General features: G+C 43.8%; 1 protein-coding gene across 4 annotated transcripts in view; it reads left to right on the plus strand.

Moving 5' to 3' along the window:
• NARS2 (asparaginyl-tRNA synthetase 2, mitochondrial) overlaps positions 1-13,999 on the plus strand; it is a 54,938-nt gene that overhangs the window by 38,351 nt on the left and 2,588 nt on the right. The window contains exons 8-13 of one of the 4 annotated variants that reach the window (XM_075491207.1): positions 816-914; positions 2,154-2,191; positions 4,005-4,071; positions 5,564-5,701; positions 6,843-6,940; positions 9,079-9,105. In XM_075491207.1, the coding sequence (XP_075347322.1) occupies positions 816-914; positions 2,154-2,191; positions 4,005-4,071; positions 5,564-5,701; positions 6,843-6,940; positions 9,079-9,105 (467 nt within the window). Of the gene's footprint in view, positions 1-815; positions 915-2,146; positions 2,192-4,004; positions 4,072-5,563; positions 5,702-6,842; positions 6,941-9,078; positions 9,106-13,999 lie in introns of all 4 variants that reach the window. The other 3 variants (XM_075491206.1, XM_075491210.1, XM_075491208.1) reach the window with 3 other exon arrangements.

Below are 13,999 nucleotides of genomic sequence, written 5' to 3' on the forward strand. Positions count from 1 at the left end.
ACCTTATCGCTCTCTTCAACTACCTGAAAGGAGGTTGTAGAGAGGTGGGTGTTGGTCTCTTCTCCCAGGTAACAAGTGATAGGACAAGAGGAAATGGCCTCAAGTTGCGCCAGGGGAGGTTTAGATTGGATATTAGGAAAAATTTCTTTAGTGAAAGGGTTGTCAAGCATTGGAAGAGGCTGCCCAGGGAAGTGGTTGAGTCACCATCCCTGGAGGTATTTAAAAGACGTGTAGATGTGGTGCTTAGGGACATGGTTTAGTGGTGGACTTGGCAGTGTTAGGTTAACAGTTGGACTTGATGATCTTAAGGGTCTTTTCCAACCTAAATGATTCTGTGATTCTGTGATGGGCTGGCTCTATGCAGTACACATTTATTGTCTCCTTTAGTTCTGCTTCTTGTAACAACAAAGCTGAAAACCTGAATTGCTCATTACAGGAAAGGCACCTCACTAATAATCTGAGACCAGTCACCACAAATGGTTGTAATGTGTGTGTTTTTGGCTGACTAGGGCTACTGCTTGAATATTTTAGCTATGCTTTTTTCACTGGATATGCCTGAGTGAAGGTACTGAGGCCATCAGCAGACAGTGAAGCCCTAAACCCATAGCAGAAACACAGATTCCATTCCTCTTCAGCTACTGAGCAAGCCTGCTAAGCAGGAGCCTTAGCAAGCTGGTACTCTCTTATGCAGTCTGACCATGCAGAAGGACAGAAGCTCCTTCTGTACCCTTTGGCTGATGTGTACCGTGTTTTATTTATAGTCTGGGACATCTAAGCAGTGTTAATTTTTCATGGACTCCTGTTTTCTCTGTTAGGTTATGGAAGACCTTTTCAAGACAGCGACAAACACTGTGCTCTCCAAATGTCCTCATGATGTTGGACTTTTTCATAAATACATAGCTCCTGCCCAGAAGGTAATAAATGTGACAGAAAAGAGCTGCAATCCTTTTATGCATTTTGGGGGCTCTTGTCAATATGGAGGCTTAATTTTTTTTTCTTCCTCCCCTCACATTGTCCCGTGTTAACAAACTATGAAGAGTCAAAAGTTAGTGATTGTTCAGCCAACACAGAAAGTACACACAACTTTCTGTAGCTGTTACCAAGCGTGGTAGAACTGTAGCTGTCACATCATCTAGCAGCCTCTGAATCCTCAGCTCCAAAAATCAGATGCCTTTTTAGCACTGAATGACCGGGAGTGGATTTTGATCCATATCTCTACAGAGGGATCTGCACAGGCTGGATCGATGGGCCAAGGCCAGTTGTATGAGGTTCAACAAGGCTAAGTGCTAGGTCCTGCGCTTGGGTCACAACAACCCCATGCAACGCTACAGCGTTGGAAAGCTGTCCAGCAGAGAAGGACCTGGGGGTGTTAGTCAACAGCCACCTGAATATGAGCCAGCAGTGTGCCCAGGTGCCAAGAAGGCCAATAGCATTGTGGCTTGTATCAGGAATAGTGTGGCCAGCAGGACTAGGGAAGTGATCATCCCCCTGTACTCGGCACTGGTGAGGCCGCACCTCGAATCCTGTGTTCAGTTTTGGGCCCCTCACTCCAAGAGAGACATTGAGGTGCTGGACCGTGTCCAAAGAAGGGCAACGAAGCTGGTGAAGGGTCTGGAGCACAAGTCTGATGAGGAGCGGCTGAGGGAACTGCGGTTGTTCAGCCTGGAGAAAAGGAGGCTGAGGAGAGACCTTATTGCTCTCTACAACGACCTGAAAGGAGGCTGTAGAGAGGTGGGGGTCGGTCTCTTCTCCCAAGTAACAAGCCATAGGACAAGAGGAAATGGCCTCAAATTGTGCCAGGGGACATTTAAATTGGATATTAGGAAAAATTTCTTTAGTGAAAGGGTTGTCAAGCATTGGAAGAGGCTGCCCAGGGAAGTGGTTGAGTCACCATCCCTGGAGGTATTTAAAAGACGTGTAAATGTGGCACTTAGGGACATGGTTTAGTGGTGGGCTTGGCAGCCCTAGGTTAACGGTTGGACTTGATGATCTTAAGGGTCTTTTCTAACCTAAATGATTCTATGATTCTATCTAGAGCACAGTGCAGACCTACAAATCAAAACTTAGAGGGAGGGAACTTTTCTGAGTTTCCTCTGGGCCCCTGAACCCTTAAGAGTAGCTTTACATTTTTATTTTTTCTTGTTTTGACCAAGGACAGGTTGGAACAAATGCTGAAGAACAAATTTGTGACGTAAGTACTTCTAATTCAAAATGATCTAGAAGAGGGCTTTTGGGGAAAGAGTTCCTATTATGTACATGTTCTTTTTCTTTCCCAACTCAGTGTCTTCTGTGTTAGCATAATGTCTCCAAAAGAGCATGAACTGCAGTTCCCTTTGTACTTTTTGCTAGTTGCCCTTTCATCTCTGCATGAGACTGGCATCTAAATCTGCTGGCCTTTGGCTTTTGCTTCGCTGGACTAGATCCTCTTTCTATCAGGGTATCCTCCTTCCAGCATGTACCTGCACAGTGGTTTGCTTACTGTCTTACTTGGTTTTGGCTTTGGTGCTCTGCCTTCCTCACACTTCCACTCCAGTGGCTCCCTTTTTATGAAACTATTTTTTGATATTTAAAAATCCCAGTTGGTTTTCTATTCCCGATTGCTTGTGCAACTCCTTTTCCCAGTTCTCTGTATGCTGAAGAACTGAAGGGTTTTGGTTTCCCTCCTTGTCCCCCAAGAATACCTCCTCTTCCCTACTCTTGCCTGTCTCTTCAAATAGTGGTGCTCTCCATTTGTCCCACAGAACATTGTAGTGCTGCTCAGCCCGACACTGGTTTTTCTGTTAAGCAGCTACAGCCACGCTTGGGCAACAGGATCATGATAGATCCTCCCTGTGCCTTGTGCCTGCATAAGCACCATGGGAGACCTCAGTGAAGTCACTCCCCATTTCAGTCCTTCTCTCTTTGGACCTAACTGATCTTCCTGAGAGGACAGAGTTGCACTCAGCTTCTCCCATGGTCCAAGGGAAAAGAGAGTGAGTCAGCCCGTCTCTCTCTCCCTCTCTGTCTCTCTCTTCATCAACTGCTGGCAGATCCGGGGCATTCCTGGCTTACACACATCAGTTACATGCGTTGAACCTGTGCCAGTGATATACCTCATTTGGACCATGGCCTTGCATAACCCAAACACATGGAGCAATATATTCCTTCCTGAGGTATTTCCTCCAGAAGCCTTCCCTGTATTAGTGAAACCTTGTAGCTGGGTGTAAAGCGCTCGTGTTCTTTAGGGAATTTGGTTTATAATTGGATTTAGCCAATGATACAGAGAGATGAAATTATTGTGATTGGGTTATTCTTTCTTCTCTCTGTCTACAACATTTGCTTGGTATGTGGAAAACTTGTCAGGAACTGTATCTTCCACTGAGTCTTGATTTCCAGTTATCAAACCTGCAGCATTTTTCACTGCACCACTTCTGTTTGCTCTGCCATGATGCTGTTCTTTTGTACTCGTGGAAGTCACTGGTGGAAGTCAGGGGAGAATCTGCTCTCAGATCTGTCAGAGGAGTAGAGAAACATTGCTGCAAATAAATCTTGAGATTTTTGCAAAGTTAAATGAAAATGTTTGAGTTACAAACCCTTTGCACTCTGGGCTGTTATTTTTCCCTAACCCTGTGCTGAACAGTGGAGCTATGTTGTTGGAGCTGTGCTGATGAGGGCACATTGTTTTCTTAAAAAAAAAATCCACAAATTTATATGAAGCAATTCTCTGCAGACCTCACTTCTGACTGAAATGCAACATTGCAATAATGCAAAAGCATCTTGAGAGCTTAGCACTTCCTGCCCTGCATGTAGCTGAAGCACAGGAAAACATAGGGTTCTTGCCATATAAAATGGTTTTTGGTTTCTGTCCAAAGAAGCATTACTGGGAAGTCTGAGATCACAGCTCAAATTGGCATGGTGGTGGGGAAATGCCTCCTTAATTTTCCAGTGCGGCACTTAGCCAGAAAACTTTCTTGTTATTCCTTTCATAGTTATCTTAAAGACTTTTTTTTTTTTTCCTCTTGCAGAATTTCCTACAATGAAGCAGTGGAAATTTTGAAGCAAGCTTCTCAAACTTTCACTTTCAAGCCAGAGGTAGGTAGTTGCCTGGTGGCTTGTCCCTGTGCCTGTTCATGCGCACAGCCAGCCTGAACTTTGTAGAACTCATTTCTCTCTTTCTGATACCACAAGAGTTGTTACTTTGTACAGGTTATCTGCCTCCTGGGGTGTTTGCTCAGTTGTAACCCAGGTATGACTTTTGCCCTTTGGGGGTGAAATGGGAGCAATACAAGGAGTGAGTTCTGTAGTAGAAAAACATGTAACGTTTGCAGGGAAGGAAGTGATACCTCTGCTGTTGAAGGACCAAGGCTTTGGCAAAAGTGCTTCTCTTTCCTGTATGCGAGTAGTGCCGAGTGTGTTGTGGATTCAGTGGCAGTCATCTAAGGAGGGTTGCTGTAATAGTCCTCAAATAAAGGAATGATATTAGGACAGCACCAAAAGTTTGTCAAGGATTAATAAGCCAAAACCATGTCAAAATACCATGTAACCTAGACGTAGGTAAAGGGAATCCCTTGTCTTTCCAAAGTATAGGTGTTGACTGGGAAGAAGAATCGCATGCTAGTCTTTTTAACACTGTTAGATTATGGTTTTCTGAAAATCATATTTTGCCCGATTTCAAACACACACACTAGTAGGGAGAGCGTTCGTGGTGGTGCTTATCTCATGTGTATACTGATTAATCTTTATCTCGTTCTGATCCTTTGAGGAAAATAACCCTCTGGCTGAAGCCACGTTCATAGCCAGTTGGGTAGCTGTCTTGTCTCTGTGTACAAGTGGGTGTAGAACCTCAATCCTGTATCTGTACTACCTTGATCTGAGACAGCAAACTCAAGATATTTTCAGAAGAGGAGAGTCTGCAGAATATCTGTTCCCCTCTTCCCCTTCTGCTCCCCCGATATTCTTTGCACATCCTATAATGGACTGGACGTCTCTAGTCAAAAGCCACAGAATTTATGACATTGCTGGAAGAAAGGAGAAGTGAAGGACATTGCAAATGTCCAAGGTTTCTGATAACAATTGATTGATAGGATACTGGGTTTTCTTAAAGGACAATGAATGTACCATGTAACAGGACACAACAGGGAAGAGAGCAGTCAGCCTAGTGAAGCTGCTTTCTATATACCAAAGGTGATACTGAAATAAGGCTGGTTTGCTGGGTTGAGTAAGCTGATTTTGGATAGGTGCCTATTTCCCTTAAGCTATGTGGAGTGTGGTTTTGGGGTTTTTGTTTGTTTGTTTGGGTGTATTTCTGATTTGATACAAGATGCTTGGGCTTGATGCAGGGATGATCTGGCCCTGTTCTGTGGAAGTTAAACCATGTTAGTTTCTTTGCTTTGCTCTGCCTTAAAACTTGTGAAACTCTGTCTGCTTAGCAAATTTTCCCAGTGGCCTGTGTGAGAAGTTGCTGTGCTTGGTTTCGTGTTATTCAAAGCTGCACGTCTCTCCTACACAGGGATTTTGCTGTGTCTCTTGCCACAGGCAAGATGCACCAAAGCAGGATCCCAGGTCCCTTTTGCTGTCTTTACAGTGGGGCTGTGACCTCCGAACAGAACACGAAAAGTACCTGGTGAAGCACTGTGGTGAGGTTCCCGTGTTTGTGATTAACTACCCATACAACCTCAAACCTTTCTACATGCGGGACAATGAAGATGAACCTCAACACACAGTAAGTCCATAGGTCACACTTCCACATCTTTTTTGGCTAGGTATGTGTCTTAGCCTACTGATAGATAGACAGATGAGGATAGTCTTCTGCTGGGCCTCCAGTCAAGAAGTCCAAGATAAGACGTGACCATCAGGTGACCCTGTTGTAGAAGAAATCCCCAAAGCAGGAACAACAGGAGGATTCAGGAGTTGGGCAGCATTAAGCTTTTGCTTAAGTCCTTTAAGACAGATTTGCCATAGTTTATTTCTTTTCCTGGTAGGTTTCTGTACTACTGGGTGAAATGCCTAGAATTGCATGGCTCCAAGCAGCCCATGATTCTCTTGTCATCCAAATCTACCATCTGTGTAATCCTCAAGTAGCAGATGGACACAAGACGTAAATCTTCCTCCACAAGTCTCATACTTTGAAGGTGTGATTTCCCAATTGAACTGAGACAACCTGAAACATTGCTTCTACTAAAAAGAGTGACTACACCACTGTATGCCACTGTTGCTTCACCGGCTTTAATTCTAGCAACAGTTCAGCTGTGGGATAAGAGAAGGAACTCTGCAAAACAGAACAGGGAAGAAAACCAGCCCAAACCGAACAGCATAGGTGATAACACTGGGATCCTAACACTTCGATCAGCACCATTGATCCGTTGGTATCATTACCACTAGAGCTGGCTCAAGGAATGAGGCAGTCGGGGTAAACACAAGTTACAAGCATCAGAGCAGCTTAACCTGTAAGGGAATCAGGGCTTTAGGAAACTTGTCTGTGTGTCTTTGCCTCCTTGTGAGCTACTGGTTGGTTTCTTTATACCCTGCACAGGCTTGCCTACATGCACAGGTTGTCACCAGAGTAACCTGGTGGGATTCAGTTCACACCACCTGCTGTAGATGTCCTCAGTCTGGAACATCACTGCACTTGTTTAGATTTTCTGTAGACTTACTGATTTTTATCATTGTAAAGTTCTCTCCCGGCCTTCTCCTGTCAACAAGGGACTTTTCAAGCATTTGCAAATACTTACTTAAGTGTCCTGGACTCAATAAAAGAATTACAGTAGCTTTTTACAAACAACCATTTGGTGTCAACTGTACAACTTCTGCTGTAGACTGTATGGCTACATGGCACGACTTATGTTAGGTTTCTTTCTTTTAAGGTTGCAGCTGTTGATCTCCTCGTACCAGGAATAGGGGAGTTGTGTGGAGGCAGCTTGAGAGAGGAACGACTGCCCTTCCTCGAATCACGCTTACAGAGGTACGGAAAACCCACAGGTGCCAGGAGACTGGCCTGACCAAGAGAGTGTTTCAGAAGCTCTCGGTGGTCAGCAAGACAGAGGAGTTGAAGGGCAACTAATGCTATGTAAAAAAAGCCTATTTTTGTCTTTGAGATACCTATTTATCTGAGTAGGTGATTGCAAACTGGTGAAGAAGTTCCTGTGCTTCTGTTGTAGGTATAGAAACTGCCTCTCTGTTTTAGCTCATCAGAGAAGAAGAGAGATTATTTTATGCTAGGAGGCCAGGGCAGCAGAATGCCTCAGCTCTGCTGGGACTGTCTAGAACAGGGTCTTGTATGAGACACTTCATCCTTGAACCTTTTCTTTGCAGCTTTTGTGGCTGAGAGCAGATTGCAACGGTGGAACTTGTCACATAGACAGAGATTAGATATATTTGTCATCACATTGTGTAACTGAGGAACTGCAGTTTTCATCGGAAGCTTTGCTAGCTGTGACGCAGCTGGCCTCAGTGGCATCATTTAAGAGAATACAGTTCTTTGCTAACAGTTTAGTGGGAATCTTCATTGGAAGTGCTTGGGACCTGTACTGAGTCATGTGGCTCTTTCCCTGCTGCTTTGTTCTGGATCATGTGACTTTGAGTAATTTTAGGCTAAATTCAGTGTCAGAATATCAGAGCTGCTGTTTAGTTAACAATAATTGAGATTATCGATGGGGTAATTCTCCACAGACAATTACTCCCTGGATCCTGTCTGATTGTTCGAAAGAACTTTTCATAACTCAAATGAGTCCATTTGGGCCAGTCGTACACTTGTGCAAAGCAATTGTGGACGAGGATTAATCCCAGAGTAACATCATTTGCACATTGGGAATGAATTTGTGGCTTAAATCAGCCACATGCTCACAGACATATATCTAGCCAGTGAAGAAGAGCAAAATTCATTTCAGCATAATGAATCCAAAAGATGCAGGGCAATTAAAATCACCAGAACATTGGTTCTCAATTTGTGGTGTAGGATGATATTATTCCCTGTGCTTCCTGTTACTCTCCCTGCGAACTGTCCCCAAGCAGGCATGCTTCAGCTGAAGCAGAGTACAATGTTGCCTGCTGCACTTTTTCACGTGAAATTTTTGCTACTGAGATCTAGAGTCCACAGCCCTCAAGGTGTGGGGCTGCAGGAGTGGTCCTTGTGGAGGTTGAAGCCAGACTTTCTTGTTTGTCAGGAAAGTCATAGGAAGTATTTCAACCTACAAATGGGGTGTGTCTTCAGTGACCTTGAAGTGCAGCTCTGCATTGAAGATGACCTGGAAAAAAACCACCTCTTTCCACATGTTTTTCTTAATTTTGAGTACTCAGGATCTGATCTGCTGAGCCCAAATACTTTGTTAAGGCTTTTAAATTACACTTTCTGCAGACCCAGCATAACTAAGAGAGGTAAAGAACGGGATTCTTGCCTCCTTATACACACTTCATACAATAGCTCTCCAAGTCCTAGTCAGGGACAGCTGCAGTGCACTGAAGATGAGAGAGGTGGTCTTTCTTTGCCTACAGTTTTCTGTTTGTGTTCAGAGAAATGGGGAAAAACCCCCAACAATTGCACTCTGACTCTGCCAGGGCAGGAAAAGGGGAGAGGGTGCGCTGGTGGCAATTAGAAAAAGACACTTTATTTAGTAGTTTTACAGAAGTTGACACACATTGATAAAGCCATGGGAGTTCAGTGGTTTTATGCACTACAGAAGGGGAGCCCCATAGCCACACACAAAGAGATTTTAACTCACTCATAAATGAGGTTGGCTGCATGTCATTGTAAATGTAATATTTGGGCCTGTACTCTCCAGACATTCACAAGTAGTTTACTGATATGCTTAAAGTTAAGAATATGCACAAGTCTTTGCATGAAGCTGGGATCAACCCTGTATGTTTACAAAACAAACTTTACATTTTAAGAAGCATGTTGGGAATCTGTTCAAGATTGTCTACCGATTACCAGAACTGACAGCCACTGATCGTGTCTTCCCTTAATTTCCTGCCTTTCCTTTTTGGACTGAGTTTAGTCATCAGACCCTCCCTTTTCTTGTAGCATTCTCTTCCAGGCAAGTGCTGCTTGTGTGGGTCTCCTCTGTTCCTTTACTTACAAGGGGTTTTCTTTTTGTTCCACAGATTAGGACTTGCAGATGCCTACCAGTGGTAAGATACTATCTCGGTCTGCAAGCCATATTTCTTCTTTTGAGACTCCTTAAACAACTGTTTCATTTTTTTGATCCTGTTCTTGAGGGGATGTTTCTTGGCCCAGTTGCCCTGCCGTCACTGCCAGTCTAAATGGAACAGCCAGTTCATTTAAACAAAGTTTAATCTAATGCTACTTAGTTTATCTTCCCAATTTGTCCACTCACAGCACAGGTCATTCCTTTCAGGATTGCATGAAGTGGATTAATTTACAGCCCATCAATGATTTTTGATATTAAATCATTAAGCTGTGTTCCATGTTGAATAGATTCTGACCGCCATCGCATGAGATAAACAGGTTATAGAACCACAAGCAATTTGTGACCTTTAACAGCTCTATGAATAACTCCCTTTGCAATTGACAGGGCAATTGGGTCGAAAAATCTTCCCTAACAAAGCGATTGAAGCAATTAAAACTGTCGTGCTAAGGAGACAGAACAACCTTTGAATTAACGGTTTAGCCTATTAAAATGACAGAAGGATCTTAGTGTTCCTCTTGACAAGTGTTTCTTGGTATGTACTTTGTCACAGCTACTGAGAGGTGATAGTGCAGAGAATTTTAAATTTAGAAGAGTATATTCAAATACTCTGTCGTATTTGGGATGATCATTAGGGAGGGTGCCTTGAAAAAAGCAGAGTAGGTGTAGGATTATTCACTCTCCTCTTCCCACAATATGAAATCACTTAGGAACAGCCCAGTGTATGGAAGACTTTTACATCATCCATTTGCAAACAGGGTGAATGAAATACCTTCCTTTATTGTTTGCGTTTATGGGCCAGAATACATCACCTCATCTGAGGGAAGGATTGTCCTGACCAAGTGTTGTGGTTTAACCCCAGTCAGCAACCAAGCCCCACACAGCTTCTTGCTCACCCTCCCCCCCCGCAGTGGGATGGGGGAGAGAATCTCAAGAGCAAAAGTAAGAAAACTCATGGGTTGAGATAAGAACAGTTTCATAATTGAAATATAATAAAGTAATAATAAATTGTAATGAAAAGGAAAACAACAAGAGAGAGAGGAACAAAACCCAAGAAAAAAAAAACAAGTGATGCAACAGCTCACCACCCACTGACCGATGCCCAGCCAGTCCCCAAGCAGCAATCGCTGATCCCTGGCCGACACCCCCCAGTTTCTATACTGAGCATGATGTCATATAGTATGGAATAGCCCTTTGGCCAGTTTGGATCAATTATCCTGGCTGTGCCCCCTCCCAGCTTCTTGTGCACCTGGCAGAGCATGGGAAGCTGAAAAGTCTTTGACTAGTGTAAGCACTGCTCAGCAACAACTAAAACATCAGGGTGTTATCAACATTATTCTCATGCTAAGTCCAAAACACAGCACTACACCAGCTACTAGAAAGAAAATTAACTCCATCCCAGCCGAAACCAGGACACCAAGGATGATCAGTTGTGTGGTTAGATGTTGAGCTATAGCCTGAGGAAGTCTGGTGTTCAGTGGCAGAGCCTTCCAGCACTACTAAGATAGCTCAGCCCTGCCTCATGCTTCCCTCAAGAGAGAAGATTAAGACATTGTCTGTCAGCCATATGCATTTTCATGTGATCTGTAGCAATCACATTCTGGAAATTCTTTCCTCCTCTATTCCCTCCATTCCATCACAGGTGATGTAACTTCCCAGAGAAGGTTAAAACTGTTGTTACCCCCTGCCATAGCAGGGTCTGGTGTCCTGGGAAGGTGCAGGGTAGGAGTAGTCCTGGATGCTTCTGGACTACAGTCCAGAATCTGCCAGAAAACAGGTAGGTGGTTTGCCAGAATCCATCTTTTCAGTGGAGGTGGCAGGAGAGACTGAAATTAATCTCCTCCAATTTAGTGATTGAATTTAGTCTCCAAAGCTGGCTCACAAACTCCTTGAAGAACAGTTGAGTCATTCCTTTTTAAATATAATATCTGCTGACTTTAGAATGGGCAGCTGTATGAGATGTGGTCCCTCTTGAAATCCCTTATATATTGCCATATCTCTGTTTCTACCTGTTTTCTTCTCCCACTAAGCATGAGGATATTGTAGGGGCTGACTGCTTCTAGGACAGCTTCAGGAGTGTCTTGGTCGTGGGAGAGTCATTGGGCAAAAAGGCAGCTGATGATCTGAAATAGTGTTGTGCTTCTGCCCATTCCTACCTTTTAGAAAGCTTTTCAAAAAAAGTAGATAAAGGGACATGGTCAAAGTCCTCTGAATCTTCTTCAGTTCACTACATCTTTCCTGTTGTACAAGTTTCTTTCCATAAAGAATATGAGTTGCGAAGGTATTTGGCTTGATTTTGCAGAGTTTTTTTATCTTATTTTCACACTCTTTCCTTGGAACTGTAGATAGAAAAGAGCTCAGTGCTGTAGATGCTGGTCTTTCTTGGCTAGACTTGGAGAGGTATGTGGAAGTGAGGTGGGAAAGTCGGGTGGTCAGAGTTTACTTTGGGAAGTCACTTGCTTTCTCTGTGACCAGGGAGTATTGAGTATATTGCCTTGTAAACAGGGGTCCTGATCCTGTTTGCGGTCTCCAGGTGCCAGCTTAGCATGAGCAATAACAAAGCGGGGACTTTGTAATGAACAATGTGTCCCCACTACCATCAGCTTGAGCAGCATTTCAGACAGTCTTTCTACATGTGAGGTACCCATTTCCTCACTCAGATTACCATCATGCGCATCAGTGGAGAAGATGGCCTCATAGTGAACCCTTTACAGGCCAGGTACCTTTCTGATCTTCTGGTGTAACACTGGTGAAAGTACGCAGTGGCAGAGAAGGTGTTATCTGCCGTCTTAGAATGGATATTACTACGTTGTCTTGGCCTTGCTTCTGCTCTAGGTGGAGAAGATTGAGCTGTTTTGGACTCTTTCATTTCTAATTTTCTTTGAAGCTTGAATGCCGGAGTGTTCTGTTGGGTCCTGTTGGGTCCAAAGGAGGAGTTGTACTTAAGGAACAGCAGCACTGGTGAGCCACTTGCAATCCACGGCCAGTGACAGCATTCGTATCATCCTTTAACTTCCTTCAGAGCCCAGCGAAAACAGGAAGCCCATCGCTCTCCTTGGCAAGCGCCTGGTCCTATTATTCCTGCTCTGGGGAGAAACCAGAGCGCTGTGCTGGGCCATATGGAGGCAGGCAGAAAGTCACTGCTAAAGCCAGCCAAAACGTGCCCAAACCCCATTCATGTCAATGGGAGTGCTTTAGACTGACTTCCCTGAATGCTTTCTTTGTGGATTCCCAAAGAGTTGTAGCAGAGCAGAAACCGTCTGAAACCAAAGACAGTGTTTTACCCAGCATCAGAACCTGGCGATGCGTTGCATGTTTATTTCCTGAAACATTCAACAAAACGGTCTTTCAAATGTCATTTCACTAGTAGTTTTTCATTACCCTCATTTTTTTCCCTTTTTTTCCAGTAGAATATTCAACTTCATGGACTGCAATATCTTTGTTCTTTCAGCCTTACTTTTTTCAAACTGGCTGCAGAGGCTTCTGTGTAACGAGAGGGTTACATAAAAGATCAAGATTATATTTGTTTTGAAAGGAGACCGAAAAGAATACATTCTGCGTATGAATGGTCACTAAGAGAGCAGTGATCTTCATAGTGCCTTGCCGTGCAGCACAGGAGCTCGTGATGATGATAAAAGGGTATAGATTTTTAAAAAGATGAAAGGAAATGCTCTTCTAACTTGGCACATAACAAGCTCCTGGAATTCATTGCCGGGGGATGTTGTTGCAGCACATACTTTAGTAAGATTCAAATCTCTGAAGAACTACCAGTCCTCCAGGTCCAGAACATGAACTCCGGGGCTAGCTGGGGTCGCAGAAACTTATTTCCCCTGTGGAATAATGTTGCACAGGCCCCCAGTTGCCAATGGAGGGTTCAACTCTCCTCTTAAGTATGAGCTACTAGGAGAAATAGCTGGACTAGTTCATGACTGTTTTTGAGGTGAGAAACATCCAATGGCTGGAGATTATTGAATGAAGGAAAACCTCAGGGAGCACTTTCCAGCCTAAAGGGAATTTTCTCTTCATCTGCAGGCAGTTACTTTTTCTTTCATCTGGGAAGAATGGAAAATTTCTCAATTCCTTTGCTTCTTCTAAGCACAGTCATCAGAAAGGATTCACAGGCTTGATCCTCAGAACGTTTAATTCAATGGACTTTTTCCATTAACTGTAATGGGTTTTGTTTCGCTCCTTTTGCCAAAATGGCTTCTCAAAGTGCTTTGAGATCTACAGATGAAAGCCCTGGATAAGCAAGGGTAGAATTTATTATTATTGTTCATCTGGAAGAAGCTGAGTTATTTCATCTCCTTAACAATGACTTTATAAACTGTTGCCAGCAAAAGGGGAGAAAAGATGCTAGGCTTAGTCTCAACTGTCTTTGCACAGCCTGAGATATGCTTACAGACATCATTACAAATGTTTGTGCTATTATTTGTATTACTAGTTGCAGCTAGAGTTGTCACCAGCTGGTTTGCCACTTCTGCTCAGAACTACTGAGCTGGTACAGATTGATCTGCCACGGCCAGCACCCATATCCCTCACATTTATGAGGTCTTTCCTGTTTCACAAGTCACCACCCTCAGCATCAGATCTGCCCATCGTCTTCCTTGCAAACCCTTGAAAAGTTGCTAAGTGGAGCTCCCCAGGGGCAGTTCCCAGTGTATCAGTGGAAACTCAAGTTGTTCTTAATGCAGTCTGTATGAAGTGGATAGAGATGAAGCAACACCATGCTGTTGCACAGTCTACGTGTTCATATCCTAAGCATAATCTTTGTCACAAGGTGTGGGGTGGATACAACTGAGCCTTAGCAAGCCAAGCTAACACCTAGCAGCACAGATAGAAAGCACGCGGGTCCCAGGGATCAGAAAACATATGTCCCG

This window comes from Mycteria americana, chromosome 1, assembly GCF_035582795.1.
Source record: "Mycteria americana isolate JAX WOST 10 ecotype Jacksonville Zoo and Gardens chromosome 1, USCA_MyAme_1.0, whole genome shotgun sequence".
Classification (NCBI taxonomy): domain Eukaryota; kingdom Metazoa; phylum Chordata; class Aves; order Ciconiiformes; family Ciconiidae; genus Mycteria; species Mycteria americana.